General features: G+C 39.4%; 2 protein-coding genes across 3 annotated transcripts in view; both read right to left on the bottom strand.

Annotated features, from left to right (window-relative positions):
* Positions 1–11704, bottom strand: part of LOC102198664 (synembryn-A) — a 17657-nt gene extending 5953 nt beyond the window's left edge. Inside the window, exons 1-10 of one of the 2 annotated variants that reach the window (XM_005749662.1) lie at positions 11639–11704; positions 11173–11271; positions 10298–10345; positions 9680–9697; positions 8202–8291; positions 7482–8032; positions 6999–7134; positions 6183–6371; positions 4132–4226; positions 3856–4006 (exon numbers count right to left, since the gene is read on the bottom strand). In XM_005749662.1, coding sequence (XP_005749719.1) covers positions 3856–4006; positions 4132–4226; positions 6183–6371; positions 6999–7134; positions 7482–8032; positions 8202–8291; positions 9680–9697; positions 10298–10345; positions 11173–11262 — 1368 coding nt within the window. In that variant the 5' untranslated portion in view covers positions 11263–11271; positions 11639–11704. Of the gene's footprint in view, positions 1–3855; positions 4007–4131; positions 4227–6182; positions 6372–6998; positions 7135–7481; positions 8033–8201; positions 8292–9679; positions 9698–10297; positions 10346–11172; positions 11316–11638 lie in introns of both variants that reach the window. The other variant, XM_005749661.1, reaches the window with a different exon arrangement.
* A 303-nt stretch (positions 11705–12007) lies between these two features.
* Positions 12008–19662, bottom strand: part of prr12b (proline rich 12b) — a 76879-nt gene continuing 69224 nt past the window's right edge. The window contains exons 14-17 of the mRNA XM_013915055.1: positions 17250–17347; positions 16904–17035; positions 13971–14066; positions 12008–13443 (exon numbers count right to left, since the gene is read on the bottom strand). Coding sequence (XP_013770509.1) covers positions 13309–13443; positions 13971–14066; positions 16904–17035; positions 17250–17347 — 461 coding nt within the window. The 3' untranslated portion in view covers positions 12008–13308. The remainder of the gene's footprint in view (positions 13444–13970; positions 14067–16903; positions 17036–17249; positions 17348–19662) is intronic.

Here is a 19662-nt window from a genome sequence, read left to right as displayed (position 1 = left end):
AAAATCTTATCAATACCCATCCCTACTAGTAAGTGCTTATCATCACCTCATCATCATTACCTTTATTTATAAAGCACTTTTAAACAACCACAGCTGACACAAAGTGCTGTACAGTGAGAGCAATGACTGACTGACCCCCACATAGAGTGAGTTACAGTCGTCCAGGCAGGAAGAAATAAAAGCATGTATCACCGTTTCAAAGTGCTGCCTCGAAAGAAAGGATTTTACTCCTGCCATTTGCCTTAAATGATAAAAACTGGACTTTACCACTGCTCTGATTTGGTTGTCCAATTTAAAATCACTGTCCAACTTAAAACCAAGGTCGATAACAACAGGTTTAAAATAGACTTCCAGGGGTCCCAAATCAACAGAGGAGGACTCGCAGGAACCACTGGGTCCAAACACCAACACTTCTGTTTTCTTTTCATTTAAATTCATCCTTTATAAAGCATTAGTCCTTCTCAGTGTATCATTTATAAACAGATATAAATGTTTTTTCTTGATTAATAAGCTCATATATAACATGTTCATGTTCAAGTAAATAATTAACAGAGGCACATTTATATATATACAATGATTAATGACATGAGCTCATTGTTGTTCAGTGTGTTAATAGATATTTTATAAATATTATCTATAAAAAAATATGTAGTTGTTAGGTTAGTATTTTGTGTGACCTCGTGTAAAGTGAGGACTATTTTTGGCTTATTTTTAAATGAAAATGAAAGTACCTCAAGATTCAAACAAGTCTCAGCTGTCTTCACAACACAAAATGACACAGACAAAGCTCAAAGAGATACAAATTATACAAATATATATTGCCAGATGCAAACGTGACCCACCTGAGGTTTGCAGAATACTGAAATGTAGAAAGGACCAGAGTCTGAATCAGTTTGTAAGAGGTGTTTAAGAGAGAAAGCTACACTGAGCTGGAGCCGCAGCAGTGAAACTTAAATATACTACAACTTGTTCATCCATCCATCCATCCATCGTCATCCGCTTTGTCCGGTCGGGTCGCGGGGGCAGCAGCCTAAGCAAAGAGGCCCAGACCTCCCTCTCCCCAGCCACCTCCTCCAGCTTGTCCGGGGGAATACCAAGGCGTTCCCAGGCCAGCCGAGAGATATAATCTCTCCAGCGTGTCCTGGGTCTGCCCCGGGGCCTCCTCCCGGTGGGACATGCCTGGAACACCTCACCCAGGAGGCGCCCAGGGGGCATCCTTGTCAGATGCCCGAACCACCTCAGCTGGCTCCTTTCGATGTGGAGCAGCAGCTGCTCTACTCTGAGCCCCTCCCGGATGGCCGAACTTCTCACCCTATCTCTAAGGGAGAGGCCAGCCACCCTTCGGAGGAAGCTCATTTCTGCCGCTTGTATCCGCGATCTCGTTCTTTCGGTCACTACCCACAGCTCGTGGCCATAGGTGAGGGTAGGGACGTAGATCGACCGGTAAATTGAGAGCTTCGCTTTTACACTCAGCTCCCTCTTCACCACGACGGACCGGTGCAACGTCCGCATTACTGCAGCTGCAGCCCCAATCCGTCTGTCGATCTCCGGCTCCCTTCTCCCATCACTCGCGAACAAGACCCCGAGATACTTGAACTCCTCCACTTGGGGCAGGAACTCATCCCCGACCCGGAGTGGGCACTCCACCCTTTTCCGGCTGAGAACCATGGCCTCAGATTTGGAGGTGCTGATCCTCATTCCCGCTGCTTCACACTCGGCTGCGAACCGCTCCAGTGCGAGCTGGAGGCCTTTACCCGATGGAGCCAACAGAACCACATCATCTGCAAAAATCAGAGATGAGATTCTGAGGCCACCAAAGCGAAAGCCCTCCGCCACTTGGCTGCGCCTAGAAATCCTGTCCATAAAAATTATGAACAGAACCGGAGACAAAGGGCAGCCCTGGCGAAGCCCATCACCCACCGGGAACGAGTCCGACTTATTGCCGGCAATGCGAACCAAGCTCTTGCAACGGTTGTATAGGGATCGAATGGCCCGTAGCAATGGGCCAGACACCCCATATTCCCGCAACACCTCCCACAGGACACCCCGAGGGACACGGTCGAATGCCTTCTCCAAGTCCACAAAACACATGTAGACTGGTTGGGCAAACAACTTGTTCATTTAAGCTAAAATAGGAATAAGGTTATTACAAATCAGTAGTGAAAATTTGACAGAGTTTCACAAACAGGTTTGTGAAATATATATATATATATATATATTGTCCATAGTGCTGCATTAACATCACCTGTCTGGTGTGTTCTTTGGACTTCATGGTGTTGTTGCTCCCAATATTCTCTTAGACAACCTCTGAGGCGTCACAGAGCAGCTGTATTTGTACTGACATTAGATTACACACAGGTGCACTCTGTTTAGTCATTAGCACTCATCAGGCAACGTCTATGTGCAACTGACTGCACTCAGACCAAAGGGGGCTGAATAATTACACACATCCCACTTTGCAGTTATTTATTTGTAAAAAATGTTTGGAGTCATGTCTGATTTTCGTTCCACTTCTCACGTGTGCACCACTTTGTGTTGGTCTTTCATGTGGAATTCCAATAAAATGGATTCATGTTTGTGGCTGTAATGTGACAAAATGTGGGAAAGTTCAAGGGGGCAAAATACTTTTGCAAGTCACTGTAAATATCATTTTTAACCTGAGTAGCGAAAGACCAGGGGGGCTTTTAAAACGATGTGCAGGGAGTTCGCTGTTCTCACCCCAGCTAGCTATCGAGCTGGTGGGTAACAGACGTCTCCGAAAATGTGGGAGCACTTTTGCAAATATGTGATATCTTGATAAACCGAGCAGATATTTGAAGTTTACACGGCTGCTTTCTCACCTGAAAATATCTTTAAAGTTTATTTTGTGACCCAGAAAGATTAATAACAGTAATATTAAAACTTAGTAGTGGCCTCCATTGTTGGAAACCGGAATTGGCTGGGCCACGCTATGAATTCTGGGATATGGTGGGACACGAAGGACACACCTGACCCATCCTTCAAATTCGGGGAATAGGAGGGCACATTATTCGGCTGCATTCAGAGGAGTCTACGAATTTTGGACAGCCTTCGTCGTGTCGCTGTGACATGCGGCCTCAGGAGGATGCGGCCCATGAATTTGGACACCCACTATGAAAGGAGTATTTATAAAACTCAAAAGCACTGAGGTCATATCTTAGTCATTCTATATATATATATTTGCATTTAAATACTTTCATTATTTACTTAGACTTTATAAATGATGGCATTAACATGTTATATGTTAATGCCATCATCGCTTACTTTATTTGGTAAAGTAAGAGATCCAATTTGGATCGGTTAGTTACTTTTTATTATCTATTAAATAAATAAGCAATATAATCTGTCAATAACCACTGTAACCATAACCATGCTATAGGGATGACATCATTCTGATGAAATAATGAAAATCCTTCACTGTCAAGCTGTTGTAGGCAAACAAAAGATTCCTTGCAGGTGTAATACAAGGAGATAAAGCTTCTGCTTTTCAGAATCATTTTATTTTAAAGTCAGTGAAGTAGATATTTTGTGTATCAAGAAAAATACCTACTTTGCATAATGGTTCAACCATTCTGTATTTAGGTTTTAGTAGATGATAAGAATTCTATAATCGTTTCTATAATCCTCGGTTATAGAAAAGAAGGCTTTCCTGGTATGGTTTAGTTAAGGTTTAATTATTTGTTACTTCAGGAAATCTTAAAGTTGATCCTGATTTTTCATTTTCATCTGTAAAGCTCATCAGACAAAACATACCAGCACTGATATCCGTATCAGTCATGTTGTCAAACTAACCTATGCAGTCACAACATGTGTTTCCTTCACCACATATTCACTTGCCCTGTTTAGCCGTCTGTTCATAAAGAGCAACAATTTGTGGACACAGTCCATGTTGACCCCCTCGCACTTATGGGATGCTTGGTCCACCTGGACAGACACCAGGACATCCAGACATGTCAGTGGCAATGCTGACAGGACATTCACCGTGTGCCTGTGGACAGAAGTCATAACACTTTTTAGATCAACTGTAAGAATGTCATCTAGGTTATCAATAATCACTCCAGTATCTATTATTTTAGCCAAAACCGTCTAAAGCTTCAGAAATACTAGTCTGACCCTTGGAGTTCTTCTAATGTGTCTTCTCCTTCACATGACAGGAGCAGGCAATGGCGCAGCACAGCCACTAGGTGTCGATACAGGGCAGCATCTTCCTAAAACAGTTAAACATGTATAAGATGCAAAGTTTATAACAACTGGGCATTGGTCACACCTCCTCCTCTCTGAACCTGAAGCATGTGCATCATTTTTTCTATGTGCTAATCTAATGTTTTTTAATTGGAAAAAAATGTTTCCTGCAATGAATTTGTTAATATACTTTTATTATATCTTCCTTTTCCACTGGATTTACAGATAATATAGGACTGAAAATATTTATTTTGTTTTGTTTTTAGCAGGATTTATGTTTTTTCTGATTTCCCCTTCTAATGACTAAACCAGGGGTAACAGACCTAGAGCAGCAAGGCTTACTGCTAAATGGCACAGATGTCAAAATGCCCAAAGTTACAGTGAGATCGTTTGGGGAACATTCTCAAATTTACTTTCACATTTGCTCTTAATATTTATATACTTTATTTATTTCAGACAGGTTTAGTCTATGTGACAAACAAGAAGAAAAATGTATATTGAATTTGTAAAGGCCAACAGTTTCAAAGGGAACCATAGAGGCAGAGTAGCAACACCTTTGTATTTTCTGTTTGTCAGATATAGACGGCTTAAACAGAGTTTACTTGCCATAGTTAACACACTGTATGCTTTTGTTGCCTCTGCAAGAACTTTGAATAAACAACCCTGATAATGTGAAAGTGGCATCATCAGGCTTCAGCGTAGGAAAAGAAATTTCTATCTAAAGCCTGTTATAAGTTTTTTCGATGGCTGAAGCACAAATCACACAGCAGAAACGTAATTCTCACCACTCTAAATGCAGTTCTCAAATCAGTAACACATTTCCACACACGCTTCACTACCAAAGACATTTTTACTGTGTTGATGCACCTCTCACTTAAATCTCACAACACATTAAAACTGCAGTGTGAGATATGTAACTGAAGCCATACCGGCTTAACAAGGTCGGCGTCAGGTGTTGAAGGACCAGAACACTCTGACTATATTCTCAGATTGTGCATATTTCTCTGTTTCCTGATCCATATAGTTTCACAAGCATCAATTTTGTAAAGTTTTAAATAAATCCTTCACATTTCTTTTTTTCTGAACAATTTTTAACCCACATTAGCACTATTTTCAAAGTCAGTGAGGCTTTAATAAAAGGAAAAAGCAACTCAGTATCAACGTCCTGAAATGGTGGTAAAAGGTTTTACACAAGGTTGAAATGATTGACTGACTTTACACATTTTGACATATGTGAAAAAGATCTTGATTTTTTTGGTTGTCTTTGCACAGATGAGTCTGCATTAGGAAAAATGCCTGAACTGTTGTAAAATTTGTATAAAGAGTGGTGAGAATTACATTCCTGCTGAGGACAAATCGATCAAGAACAACTGCAAAGAGTAGATGTGTAATACTCTGGAAATATATATAAATAAGCTCAATGAAAGATTACTGAATACATTACAGGAAGGCAGAGTTGAGGCAGAGTTGACAGACTGAGGAACAAGGCTGGAGATTTGGGGCGTGTCCTGACTGGGCTCAACTTATGTTGAACTGCTGATCAGTTAACTATGATTCAGTTGCAGCCTGTTGCCTTGGTCTACCTCCCTGACCAAACTGAAGCTCTGCTACTGGACGTTCAAAGCTTATTTATCAGTGACGGCAAAAGAAAAGGATACAACGCGTGCCCCTGCCCAACTTATTTTTTTGGCATGGCTTTCAATTAAAGCTTTGAGTGATTTGCAAATCAACTAACAGCAACGTAAATGGCAGCAATAATAATGTATTACACATTTTTTAAAATCCCATTAAGAGACAAAACCTAGACATTGGTCACCTCTGAAAAAAAATATAGGATTATCTTAAAGTGGACACGGTATTGTAAACAAAATAATTTAGTGATAATACCTGAACAAACATTCAGATGTTAGCAATATGATGTTAGTTTCTTTGATTTAGTTATTAAGCTCCAGCTAAATTGGAGGAATCCCCCAGCTAATCACCTCATCAGGCTCCTGCCTGTGGAACATGTGAGTGATGTTGAAGAGTGTCTTGAGGATCTCAATGACCTTCTGGGACACCTCCATGGAAATGGGAGGTTGTTTACTGTCGGTAAGCACCTCATATTCCACACCCCAGCTCACAGCCAGGCACTGCTCCAAGGCTTTGGTCAGCACTGACACTCCCCGCTCCTGACAAGAACAAACAAACCACTGAGCTTTAAGATCAGATGTGAAGCACGGTTCTTTGACACTCTTGATTTCAGGAGACCAGAAAACATGCATGTTTGTCCTGATCAGCATATAAGGCCTATAAGGGCTTGGAGGTGGTGTGACTGTCTGTTTGTCTAATAGGCTTTGTAGGTTTAGTTATGATGAAGAAATACTTAATCAAATCTTAATTTTATTATTCCTAAGATTTTAATGTGACAACAATCTACAGTCAGCTGACATCCACTGCTCTGTCACTCGATTGTGAAATGATTTCTAAATAAAATGCTAAAGTTTTGGTCCACTTTCAGTATAACTGGAATATTAAATGGCTCCTGTAAATAACAGTATCATATCTAACAATGTCATAGGACATTTTGAGAGACTTCATGTGTTTGAAGCAATCATGGTCACTTTAGATTGTCCAACATGAAAAGCCTGTCACAGATGTCCTTTGTCAACTCATAGCTTGTTGCTCATAAATGAATACCATACACACCCAGGATAAAGAAAGTGTGACTGCATTTAGTTTCTCAAGATCACCTTTTTTATTGCTAGAAAGCAATGATACCATGTAATTCCATCCTTGATAGGTTAGAAATCATTTACCTGTTGCAGCTGCAGCCTGAGTTCAGGTCTCAGGGCTGTGAGTAAGAAGAGTAGCCTCAGCTTGTAAAAGTGGCAGCTGAGTGGCACTTTACTCCAGATCTCCTCCTTCAGACTCTCCCACAAACCTTGCAATAGCCTTTCATGAATATAGGAATCACATTTTCAGGCAAGCAGTTGAGCTGATTAGCGTCACATCCTTGTATATAAAGAATAAACAGTATTTGAATATAACTAGAAAAAATAGTTGCAAAGATTGTAAATGATTTAGGAGAAAATAAGTGACAGCCAAGAATGGTTTTCATATGAGTATTTTGACATTGCATCCTGTAAGATGTCTCAAATGTATCATTCTGATGTTTTTGTTTGCCTTCATTTGACATTTTTATTGAGACTTTATTGCCAATCGTTTTCTTAGCAGAGAATGAAACTTGTAGCTTGGAAGGCAACTTTACGACCAAGTCGACACATTTTTAAAAATGTCACCTTAGTGCACTGGCTCTCTCCTGTGCCCGGGGGCTGTTGTAGATGACATTACACAAGACTTTCAAGGCTTCCTTCCTGCACACCTCTCCATCCTCCTCTTGTTCCTCACTGTTATCTTGTTGGGTGTCTTTTTTGCCACGGGAGAGCGCCACATGTGCTCCATCATGTTTCTGCTGATAGCAGTGATTCACTGAACCACGTGTGGCTGGAGAGACAGCTCCTTCAGCAAGAACAGAAAATGAAACCACAGAGCACCCAGACGGGGCAGTGCCGGCTTCTGCACCCTGCTCACAACTACTCACAGCTCTAATATGGGTTGTGCTGCATGATCTGCCCACGTCACCTTCAGCTTCCTGATTTTCTTGCTGTAGGCATGTCTGTGGTATGGCGATGCCTCCCATGTGTGCTAATGTGAGAAGGGCACTATCAGTGACCATGTGCCCCAGGGCCCTACGGTCACGGGACAGGATACGCAGTGTATGCAGGCAAACCCGTAAAACCGCCGGCTGTAGCTGACTACCAATGAAGCACAACAGGGCTGCAGACAGATCCTGAAAAAGTAGTCGGGGGGGAGATGTTACAGTGAAGAAGGGTTAGAATGACGAACTGCAAGGAGAAAAAACAAAGAATGCAAAATGTGCAAATACAGGGATGAGTGTGGCAGACTTGTGTTAGCATACACAGGGACATGTACACAGGGGTATATAATCACTGGCCTACCTGCCGGAGCAGAAGCTCTGCATTCTCATCATCTGAGTCAATGTCAGAGTCGGAAGCAGGAGCACAGTCCCTGAATTTTTTCTTCCTGAACTAATTACCCAAGAGAGAGAGAGAAATAGCCCGAATCACTGCAAAGTCTGTTTAATGCAACACAAGAAGCTCAGCATGTTTATAGTTTGAACATTCATTCAGGCTTCATCTGAGATTCACTGCTGAGGGAGCAGTGCTGACTGAGTGATGATTATGACATGGCTGCATGATAATAAAGACAAGTACACATGACCACGTTTTTAGTCATGCTGTATTTGGATATTTACATCCTCTTCACTTTATATCCTGCAGCACTTGCACTACAGTACTACACTAAAGTTATAATACCAAAAAGCACTGAAGTACTTAAGACAAATACCACATCCTTTTATTGTGGTAGTTGTATGTAAGTTTAGTGGTTTCACTGAAAACTACAAGATCATTTAAGCAAATATCTCGATGACATTAATTCGCAGCGTACGGAGAGTGTAGAGAAAAAAGAATAGTTTGTGTAGCTCTAGCATGTCTGTACAGTGAAGGTCAGCGCTGCTAATGCTTAGTCATGAGGTGTTCAAGCAGCTTTGAGAACATGCTGCTCTAAATATAATTAGCAATCGCTTTTGGAACTCACATGCACACACTGGTATTATTTTGGATTACTGTTATACTGAGTCAGCACTCGCTCACTCACTCTCTCTGTCTCTCTATCTAATTATAATTAACTTTAAAGGTGCTTTATTCGCATGGGAGTTCCTAAAAACAATATTGTCAAAACGTCAAAATATAATTTTTTTAATAAATGTTAAAGGTATGTTGATATATACTTGTGTGGTAGTAGTATACTAGTGATGTATAATACAGTGCTGTTCTAAGCTTGATCGGGTGTGTTTGAAAGGAGCCAGTTAGTGTCGGCACCAGCTGATATACAGGACGCCTTTGGGGGAAAGCAAGGAGGCTGGATTTAAGGTGATTTTAAAAATGAAGTGCTTTCTTTTGAACTATCATTATCAGTGGGTATATGCCTGGTTGGTGGTTTGCACTGTGCATACTGCATGTAGAGGGAACCCCATGATCGGCTACCATACAGTGCAATGGCCAATATATTTTAATTGGAATTTGGAAGTTTTAAAATTTCTCCCTAATACTATTTGTTGCATTATTTTTATTTTTTGTCTTGATGGTGATACGAAGGTAGATACAGTCCACACTGTGTTTAGTGATTTGATTACTTAGAGTGAACTGGACTTTGTTTTCTTGCCATCAGGAGATGGCAGCATTTTCCTACCACATCTAGTCAGAAATATTGCAACCCTTCAGAAACTCCTTGTATCTAGATAAAGAAATCAGTTTGTTTGCGTCCAGTTTTAAGATCACACCAACATGCATATCCTATCAATTTTCTATCTAGTGTACATGTTTGCTAATTAAAAAAAATCAATGCCCCAAACCTCTTCCAGTTGTTGCTGCTGCAGCCAGATAGTCCATGAACAGTGACAGAAATACATGTAAAAAGTAGAATAGATATTTAAGCATTAGAAACAGATGAAGACTGAGGTGGAGGAGGACAGCAGAATCCGCACAGATGAGCTGGAAAGAAATTCATTTGAGATGGGACTGTTAATCATTCAGGTTCAAATTTTACCTTTATTAACTGCAGTTCATAAAAATTGAGGGCTGCTAAAACGTGAGGATGAAAAACAAAATGAAAATAATAAAGAGGCACTTTGTCAAAGGGTACGCAACAGACCAGAATTCCCAGCAGTTAATAGTCTGTTTTTTTCCCTTTTCTTGTTTTTTAGTTTGGCAGCAGGGTGGGTTGGGATAATCACTGAGCACTTGGAAAATCATGTGCTATGAAGATAGGAAAACTTTTCTAAAAACAAATAGCAAAGAATCAGAATACTCCAGTGACTGCTATAAGCATGCTTTATAATATACATTTAGAGATCACGCTAAGAGTCAAAACACAACTGACAGGGTGCTGACAAGAGCATGGCTGAAGGCTATGGCAAAGGAAATATAGACGAAAAGAATGAAACTACTGGAGAGAAACACACAGAGCTGACCTTTTGCCTCTCCTGTGCCTCAGTGTTGAAAAAGAAGCACTCTGCATACTGTGGAGAAATGAAAGAACACAAGCAGTTAGGAAAACGGAGAAAAGCCAGATCACAGATTTGCACTGACAAAGTGTCCTAGAATATAGGAACATCAGTCAAACTGCGATTTGATAATGGCAGTGCCAATTTAATTTCAGAAAAACAATATTTTAAGGATACTCGTTTTTCATATCATTTCTTATTCATTCATATTCATTTTTTTCTTTCTTTTTTCAGAGAATAGCAGGTTCACAACATAGATATATATATAGATAATGCATAGTTTTAATAATGACATACACTCTTAAAAGAGCAACTGGAAAAACTGTTTTTTGTCAAAGGTTGAATGATTGAACCAGAATTCCTTCAGCAATGCAGCATCATACAGGTGGATCCTGCTGGAGGCAGAGCAAAAATAGGGACTAAGGTGTTGGCTCTGGCTCAAAGACCGGAGCTGGCGAGGCCACTCAGACCAACACGGGCACCATGACAGGAACTAGAGGGGTCAGCTCTGGTTCTGGACTAGCCAGGCCAAGAAAACTAGCTGCTGTGACAATCAACACTGACTCAGTCTCTGGGAAAACCGCTAGAAGCCACCAGATTCTAAATTTGTGCAACGTCCAATTTATAATGCTAATTAATTGTGTCTAATATATTAATGCAAAGTCACTTTTTAAATAAGAAGAAACCTGATTTTTTTGCTGAAGTGCTGTAATGATTATATGATGATAAGTAATATTTAAAATTTTTAGCTTACAGTGTCGAATGTACAGAAAAACTGTTTCCATTGTTGCATAAATAAATACTTCTATAGCAACACAGTAATTGTAACAGAGAATAGTGACCTGTGTGTTGTAGCTGTTGAGCAGAAGCTGCACGCTGTCCTGGTCTCTGCGGACGATGCTCTCAATAATTCTCTCTATGTCTGGAACCATGCTTCAAGCCTCAGCACAAAACAGGATGAAATCAAAGCCAAATGCAAATACAACTAAAAGACGATCAGACAGGACAGAAATTTATCACCAAAAATAAGTTTCAAATAAAAAGTTTTAACTAAGTATTTTAATGAACTTTGATAATGAACTAACTTCATTCAAATATGATCTGAGATAAAGTACAATCATTAAAGCACATGTCAAATTTGACAGAACAATATCTAATAAAAAATTCAGTGCTTGTATAAATACATTTGCACGATAACCATATACTGGATTTTTTTTTTTTTTGTTGTTGTTGTATCTATTGAAGTGCTGAACGACACTGAAGTTTCCTCTTAGTTTTACAACAGTAACCCAGACATCTTTCACTCACCTGCTGGTAAAAGATAAAATAAAGAGAAGGACACACAACCACTGGCAGCTTCTTATCACCGAAGAAACCTTTGAAGCAGCTAATCTTCTTTCTCTTCTCTCTGTCCTAGCCCCACCCCTAATTTCTATAAGCTTTGGATTTACAGCACTACAACCACACAGCACACTGATGAACTGTGTCATTCTCTCTCTACTGCACACTTACACCCCACAGTTCGGTCTTCCCATGAGTGCTTGATTCGGTTGGTGTTCCCAAAAAGGTTTTCCATATCCTTTTCTCTCACTGACCTGGAGCTTTGTCAGTATTCATTTGCATATTGTGGACTGCTTAGGTTTAATGTCCTTGTGTATCATGTTTAGAGAAACAGATTACAAAATAATCCTTACTAGGACTCTATGCTGAATTGGATTTGCATCACACGATTCCTGCTTGAGATACAAAGTTCCTGAGAGGAAGATAAATAAACTGTACTCCACCCCATGCTTTCGAATGTCTGATGGATGAACTATTGTTAGAGCTCTCAACAAAGAGAAAGGCTAAATTACAGAAAAAGAAGGAACACTGCTGCCTTGTACAGCACAACTGAACAGTTGTTTTAAAGTGATGCTATCTACAGTAAACTTAAATACATCAATTCAAACGTTTGGGCAGTGCCTTTGCATTAGCTAAAATCCACTTAGCTATGATGCAAACATTCTTGAAAAGACTTCAGCTCAAGGCTATTGATTCATTGGGGCATTTGTTATTTTCAGAATTTTAATGCAGTATGTCCAATACAGCAATTGCATGTACTGAAGAGCCACTGGAAACTAGAGGATGAAGTAGCTGTACAATATTTACAAATCAGACTCTGCAAGAATATCCTCAGAGAGTTCAACTTATAGGAAAACTCAGCAGCAAACAGAAAAAAAATATGACATTAAATACTGATATTAAGGGTTTATCATCATTTTAACTCATACTTCCTTTAAGAAAGCAGTACTTCATTCTTTTTGTATTCTTCTTCATTAAGGGAATTAATCCCAATCATTCATTATCTCCTGAAGAACAAACAGAAACATCATGATTTGGTTTTAAATATATTATCGTCCTGCTTTTTTCTGATGCAGATAGAAAGAAAAGACATTCACACTGTCTTTTTAAACCTCACTTTTATCTCACTAAACCATTCGTTTTAGCTTAGCTTTGCATACGGGCCATTTGGTTTTACACCTATAAAACATTTTTCAAAAATGTGAACTGCAAACAATTCCATCTGAGAAAAGTACATTTAAAAAATGGATTTGTGTAAATTATACAAACCACATTAAATACATATTTTACTTACATACTTACATAAAAGACAGCTTGCACATATATATCCATGCTGTGTAAGTCCTGACAAAAGTCAGCTTTGTAGTTCTAATCAAATAATCTTTCATTGACTTTTGGGGAAATCCATTGCTTTCCAATAGTTCACTAGCCTTCATAAATTGGTACAATAGTTGGACACAGCAATAAAGCAAATACTTACAATGGTAACCTTCCCTTTAAAAAAAAATAGGGGCCACTCTCGTTGCATTTCTGGCATCCAGTTTCTGATTGCTTTGTTTCACACATTCTGAACACCTCCACCTACTTAATGCTGCAGGTGGATGTTTGTTTTTGGAGGCAGAGGTTGTGATCGTCCTTTAGGTCTTTGCACTAAGAGTAAGCAGTTCCATGAAAGAACTGAAGAGGCTCTCAAGCCAGCCTTGGTTCGCCATACACTGCTGCACCACCTCCTCCTGGCCAGGGTCCTCCGCTGCCTGCTCTATATTGTCTGTCTAGTCAGAAAACAACAGTTATGTTAAGTACCTACATACAGTATCATGGCTAATAATAATGTCTATACAGTGTGTGTGTTCACACTTATACATCAGTGTTGTCACTCTGTAGTTCCAAAGAAGCTACAAAGGACTGGGGAGCTTTTAAATTTATGCGGTTAGTAAGTAAGTCAAATTTATTTATATAGCACTTTTCACAGATAAAGATCACAAAGTGCGCAACAGTCAAATCAGAAATACAAATAATAATATAACACAATGATCAAATTAAATAAAAGTTTGTTTGTATAGAAATGTCTTCAGCTGCTTTTTAAGAGTCAACGGAGTCTGGACAGTGTAATGACAATGGAAGAGAGCTCCACAGGCTTGGTGCCTGAAAGCCCCGATCCCCATGTGCACGTGGGACCAACAGGAACTTCAGTAACTTTGTTAAACCAGCCATATAGGTGGTTTATGTTATATAATTTATTGTATCCCTAATATAATACACACTGGGTATTGTAGCAAAAGTGCAGCAAAATCCTTACCTCCTTCTTGCAATGCAGGAAGGTGTGATATTTGTAGTGGTGAAGAGAATGATACAGACTGTATATCCGGCAAATGTCAATCGAAAGTTTCATATCCTGAAAATGGTGATAGAAAAAGAATTGAGTTTCTTTCTACTAAAGTCTTTCATCTTAGTAATTACAGTATTATTTGAAAAAGTACAACTAATGATCAAAGCAACACAAGATTATTATTAGATATTATTATTAGACTCAATTGGCTTCTCTCAAAATGTAAAAGAACCCACCCACCACTTTAATCACACTCTAGATCTTGTTTTAACATATGGCATAGAAACTGAACATTTAACAGTGTTTCCTGAAAACCCTCTCCTGTCTGATCATTTCCTGATAACATTTACATTTACAATAATTGATTACACAGCGGTGGAGAGTAGACTTTATCACAGTAGATGTCTCTCTGAAAGCGCTGTAACTAAGTTTAAGAATATAATCCACCCACTGTTATCATCTTCAATGCCCTGTACCAACACAGAGAAGAGCAGCTACCTGAACACTACCCCAACAGAGGTCGATTATCTTGTTAATAATTTTACCTCCTCACTACGTACGACTCTGGATACTGTAGCTCCTGTGAAAACTAAGGTCTCTAATCAGAAGTACCTGACTCCCTAAAAACTCCCTGAAAAGCCTTCAGTTAATCCAAAATGCTGCAGCAAGAGTCCTGACAGGGACTAGAAAGAGAGCAGATTTCTCCTGTTTTGGCTTCCCTTCATTGGCTTCCTGTTAAATCCAGAATTCAAAATCCTGCTCCTCACATACAAGGTCTTAAATAATCAGGCCCCATCTTATCTTAATGACCTTGTAGGACCATATCACCCTATTAGAGCACTTCGCTCTCGCTCTGCAGGCCTACTTGTTGTTCCTAGAGTATTTAAAAGTAGAATGGGAGGCAGAGCCTTCAGTTTTCAGGCCCCTCTTCTGTGGAACCAGCTTCCAGTTTGGATTCAGGAGACAGACACTATCTCTACTTTCAAGATTAGGCTTCAAACTTTCCTTTTTGCTAAAGCATATAGTTAGGGCTGGACCAGGTGACCCTGAATCCTCCCTTAGTTATGCTGCAATAGACGTAGGCTGCCGGGGGATTCCCATGATGCATTGGGTTTTTCCCTTCCAGTCACCTTTCTCACTCACTATGTATTAACAGACCTCTCTGCATTGAATCATATCTGTTATTAATCTCTGTCTCTCTTCCACAGCATGTCTTTATCCTGTCTTCCTTCTCTCACCCCAACCAATCACAGCAGATGGCCCCGCCCCTCCCTGAGCCTGGTTCTGCTGGAGGTTTCTTCCTGTTAAAAGGGAGTTTTTCCTTCCCACTGTCGCCAAAGTGGTTGCTCATAGGGGGTCATATGATTGTTGGGTTTTTCTCTGTATGTATGCTTGTAGGGTCTACTGTACAATATAAAGCGCCTTGAGGCGACTATTGTTTTGATTTGGAGCTGTATAAATAAAATTGAATTGAACTGAACTGAATTAAAGAAAGTTGTACACATAGTAGGTAACCTAAGTATTTAACAAAACTGTGATGTTTCTTAACCCTTGAGGTGATGTTGTGTTTAATTCAATTCAATTCAGTTTTATTTATATTGCACCAAAGAAATAAAACTGAAGGTGAAACTCAAGGTGCTTTATAATGTAAGGTAAACAGCCCATAATACCACAGACAAAACCCCAACAATTGTATGAACTCCTGTAGACAAGCACTTTGGTGACAGTGGGAAGAAAAATCCCTTTTAGCAGAAAGAAACCTCCGGCAAAACCAGGCTCAGGGAGGGAGAGCTACCGCTACCAGCTGAGGGTGAGGGGAGGAAGACAGGACATAAGATTCATGTTTACTTTTTACAAAAAATTTAACAGTTTCTTTCATTAAAATTAAAAAAGGTCCCTCTGGTGATGGTGAAGGGTTTTATAGTTAACAAAAACTAAACCTAAACGTGTTAAACTATTTATTTAGTTAAAATAAAAATAAAACCTATAATTTTTAAAATAGATTTAAACTAACAAAAAATGTTTGTGAAAAAGTCAATAGAAATATCCTTAGTGTCTACAAAAGGTTATATGCTTTTCTTTTACTGATTGTAATTGAACTGACTGTACTGAACTGTGTGGATTTTTCTAAATCTTGCCTCTGACATATGCCCTGCACATAATAATTATTAAAAAGATTCAGACTAACTGGTGTGATGATGTACTCATGTAGTGTGCAAAAGTTTTGAGTCCATTATTTCTTTATCGTTAGGAAAATGGGAAATGCATTATATAAGGTAAAACCAGAGTTTGTACAATTCTAAAGAGCTTGACAGTCTGTAAATATTTGGTTATGACCACCTTTATTCTTCAACACAGCCTCACAACACAACTCTCTCAGGCAAGCTACCCTGTATTTATTTTAAGTCGTCTTCAGGAATGATTCTCCAGGCTTCTTGAAGGACCTTCAAAGTTCTTCTTTGGATGTTGGGTTGCGTTTTGTTCAGGTCTCTTTCAAGACCATTACACACTGCCTCAGTAATGTTGAAGTCACTGTCATGCTGAAAAATAAAGCTGTTGCCAATAAGTTGCATTCCAGATGGTAATGTATGGTGGATGAAAATCTGACTGTAGGTTTATGGTTTCATTATTTCGTCAATTTTGACAAGATCCCCCAAACCACTGGCTTAAATCCCTTTTTATACTTGAATGATCCATAGGTCAGTGTTCCACAACCAAAAAAATATTTCCTCTAAAAATGGACTAAAAATTAGTGAAAAAGCAGCCAAGGTCAAAAGAAAAACTTTGAAAAACCTTCAGAGCGATTAGACAGCTGTTGGATAACAACAGATTGCCTTTCAGCTTGTAACACCAGGCACAGGGTATTGACTACATAAATGTGCAGCGTCATAGCTTTTTCTCACCTGCTGCTTAGGAATGCTCCTCTTGATTTGGTTGAGAGTCTTGCGGTTGTAGCCCTCCCCACCAAGGTGAACTTTGACAACTCCAGATTCCACAGGATCTGCTGTCATTTTGGGGAATATATGTAAAGCCTCCTGGATGATGAAAGTAAATTGGCGTCATGAGACAAAGGTCACGTTTAGCTTAAGGCCACAAAGAATCAGATTTCTGCAAAGAAATGTTTTCAGTTAACAAAAATGTATCTGGTTTAACACTTAGACTATGGGGAATCATCTTCAACAAATCTCTAAAACAAAGTGATTTGAGAAGTGCCAAATAAAACCAAAACAGAAGAATATGAAGCTTTACCTGGTGCTGAGCACTCATGTTGACTCTCCTCAACAACTTCTTCTTCTGTTCACTGAGCATGCTATCAATTTTCCTCATGGGCGGGAGGTATAATTCATCTGATGTGTTAAAGTAGTAGAATACTCATTTACTTTTAAACCTTACATTTTAATTCATGTCAGTGCAATTTTCAAAAGACTCTTGAAATGATGCCAAGTAATTTAATTAGTAGTTTTCCATACTGGATACACTAAAAATAACAATAAACATGGAGCATGCTGTCTTTGTCTTAGCAACTTATTTGCACCATTTTATCTTTAATTATTAAAAGGTCTTAAAATACTTGAAATCATTTGCATGGGTCAGCAGTTCATCCCTATCATAACCACCAAGACCTCGGACAGTCTGAGGTCGTGGTTAAATAGAGTCATTCCATCTATTTAAGGGAAACAAAACTGAACATAATGCATACGAGATGAAGGCCTATCAAAATAAAACAGGAAGTAACTAACACTAGGACTAGGACTAAGATATACTAACTTGACATAATTAAACATGGAAACCAGATGAAAATGGAGAAAGGACAAAGGAGACCACACAGACACGGGGACATAAATGGGACATAATGGGGAGACAGAAAGGAATCACAAAACAAGATAATTTAGAATACAAAAAGAGAATAATACATCACAATGGAAAATAACAACCTACTAACATTTCCAAATAAAAAGGCTTAACACAAGAGTTCTGAAAAAAGGAGCCAAACCCCACAAAAAACTCAAAATACCCAGGACAATGACGGGTTATTGTTTGTTTTAAAGTGTAAAAGTGTAAAGTGTGCATGTTAGTCCCCATAGGGAAATAGTTCCTCTGCATTTAACCCATTCACCCAGTGAAGCAGTGGGCAGCCGCCAGTGCAGCGCCCGGGGAGCAGTGTGTAGGGACGGTACCTTGCTCAGGGGTACCTCAGGGTAGCCGTTCAGTGGAGTCGAACCCCCGACCTTCCGATCATGGGGCCACCACTCTACCTACTGAGCTATCCCTGCCCCATCTATCTTTCACTCTATCCCTCATTTCAGTTATGCACTGTAAAATATAATATTGTGTTTAATTAAAAATATCAAGTAGACTGAGCTCAATTTTTATCAATTTGTTATTAGAACTCAGTTTAAACTCCTAGGACCTGCGTCCACATATGTGGACATCACATTTTCGGTTGTCTAGACCAAAATACTACATTTTGCTCTACAAGGGCCTGATCCACTTACGAGGACATTATACTGCCACTGTTCTATCGAAATTTTAAACAAATATCCTCATGTCAATCTCATTTTTCTCAGGAACAAAAATTAGGTAAAAAAAAAAATCTGGTAATTCTTTGTTTTTACATTCATCAGGTGCCAATCAGCCCAAATAGCAAAGAAAGCATGCTGTGGAAGAGGAGGTTAAGTAAGTTACCAGTACTTTTTATTCAAAAAGCTGATAAACTAAGTTTATTTGAGTTGTCTTAAATTAGGAAAACTAAGTAAGCAGGAAATGTTGCTTCTCAGTGAGGAAGAATAAAACGATATGGTTTGAAAATGCCATGTCGTCCCTCACACAGCTCAGTCCACATGTTCATGATGCCTGCTTTTTTTCTGGAATATGTTGAGCAAACCTGAAGAAGCTTCAGCTCAAGAGATCATTGTTGTCATTGCTGTGATTCTTTACGTGATACTCTGACTTGGTGAGTAAATGTTTACTCTTATTCAAACTGTTTTTGTGGCTTCTCTCAGTTTAGCACCAGGTTTATGAACTTGCTAGCTAACTGGTGTTAGCCTAGCATTGCTGCTGCCTCTGGGCTCATGTTACTTAAAAATTAACCCCACAGCTTTAAAAATGTTATATGAAAAGCTCTCTGTGAAATTTTCTGTTGACTGTTTGAAACAGAAACGTGAGCAGCTACTTGATAAGATAGGGTGACCATATTTTTTTAATGGTGAAATTAAAAAATGTGATATAGGCTTTTACAAGTCAACAGGGGCAAAAAAATAACATAAAAACCTCTGGAATTAAATAATGGTACAGAAATAAGGCCTCATCTGTATAAGAAAGATTACCAGTACCGGGACGGTACGAGGGAAAGTTTTTTGCAGTTTGTCTGCAAAGCTGCAGTTGTGCTTTGGCATCTTTTAAACACCACTAGGCACTGCTGCATGCTGTCTCTCCCGTCTGTGAGCACAGAACAACAACTCACAAAGCAGCAGCTCAGGGATGGAGTCACACATATGGGTCCTCTGTAGGAAAAGCCGGACATTTTCATTCATCTTGAAAATCCCCCTGAATGCCCCTGACAGAACATGATCTTTTCCTGTCTTCTCTTATAGGGCTTTGGAGTTGACGTCACGCCGCAATGCATTGTGAGATTGCGGCGCCATTTTCGGGGTCTACGATC

Source organism: Pundamilia nyererei, unplaced genomic scaffold (assembly GCF_000239375.1).
Source record: "Pundamilia nyererei isolate P.nyererei 1_Seehausen unplaced genomic scaffold, PunNye1.0 scaffold00252, whole genome shotgun sequence".
Lineage (NCBI taxonomy): Eukaryota > Metazoa > Chordata > Actinopteri > Cichliformes > Cichlidae > Pundamilia > Pundamilia nyererei.
Note: the sequence above shows the minus strand (reverse complement) of the source record. Positions and strands in the feature narration are given on the sequence as shown.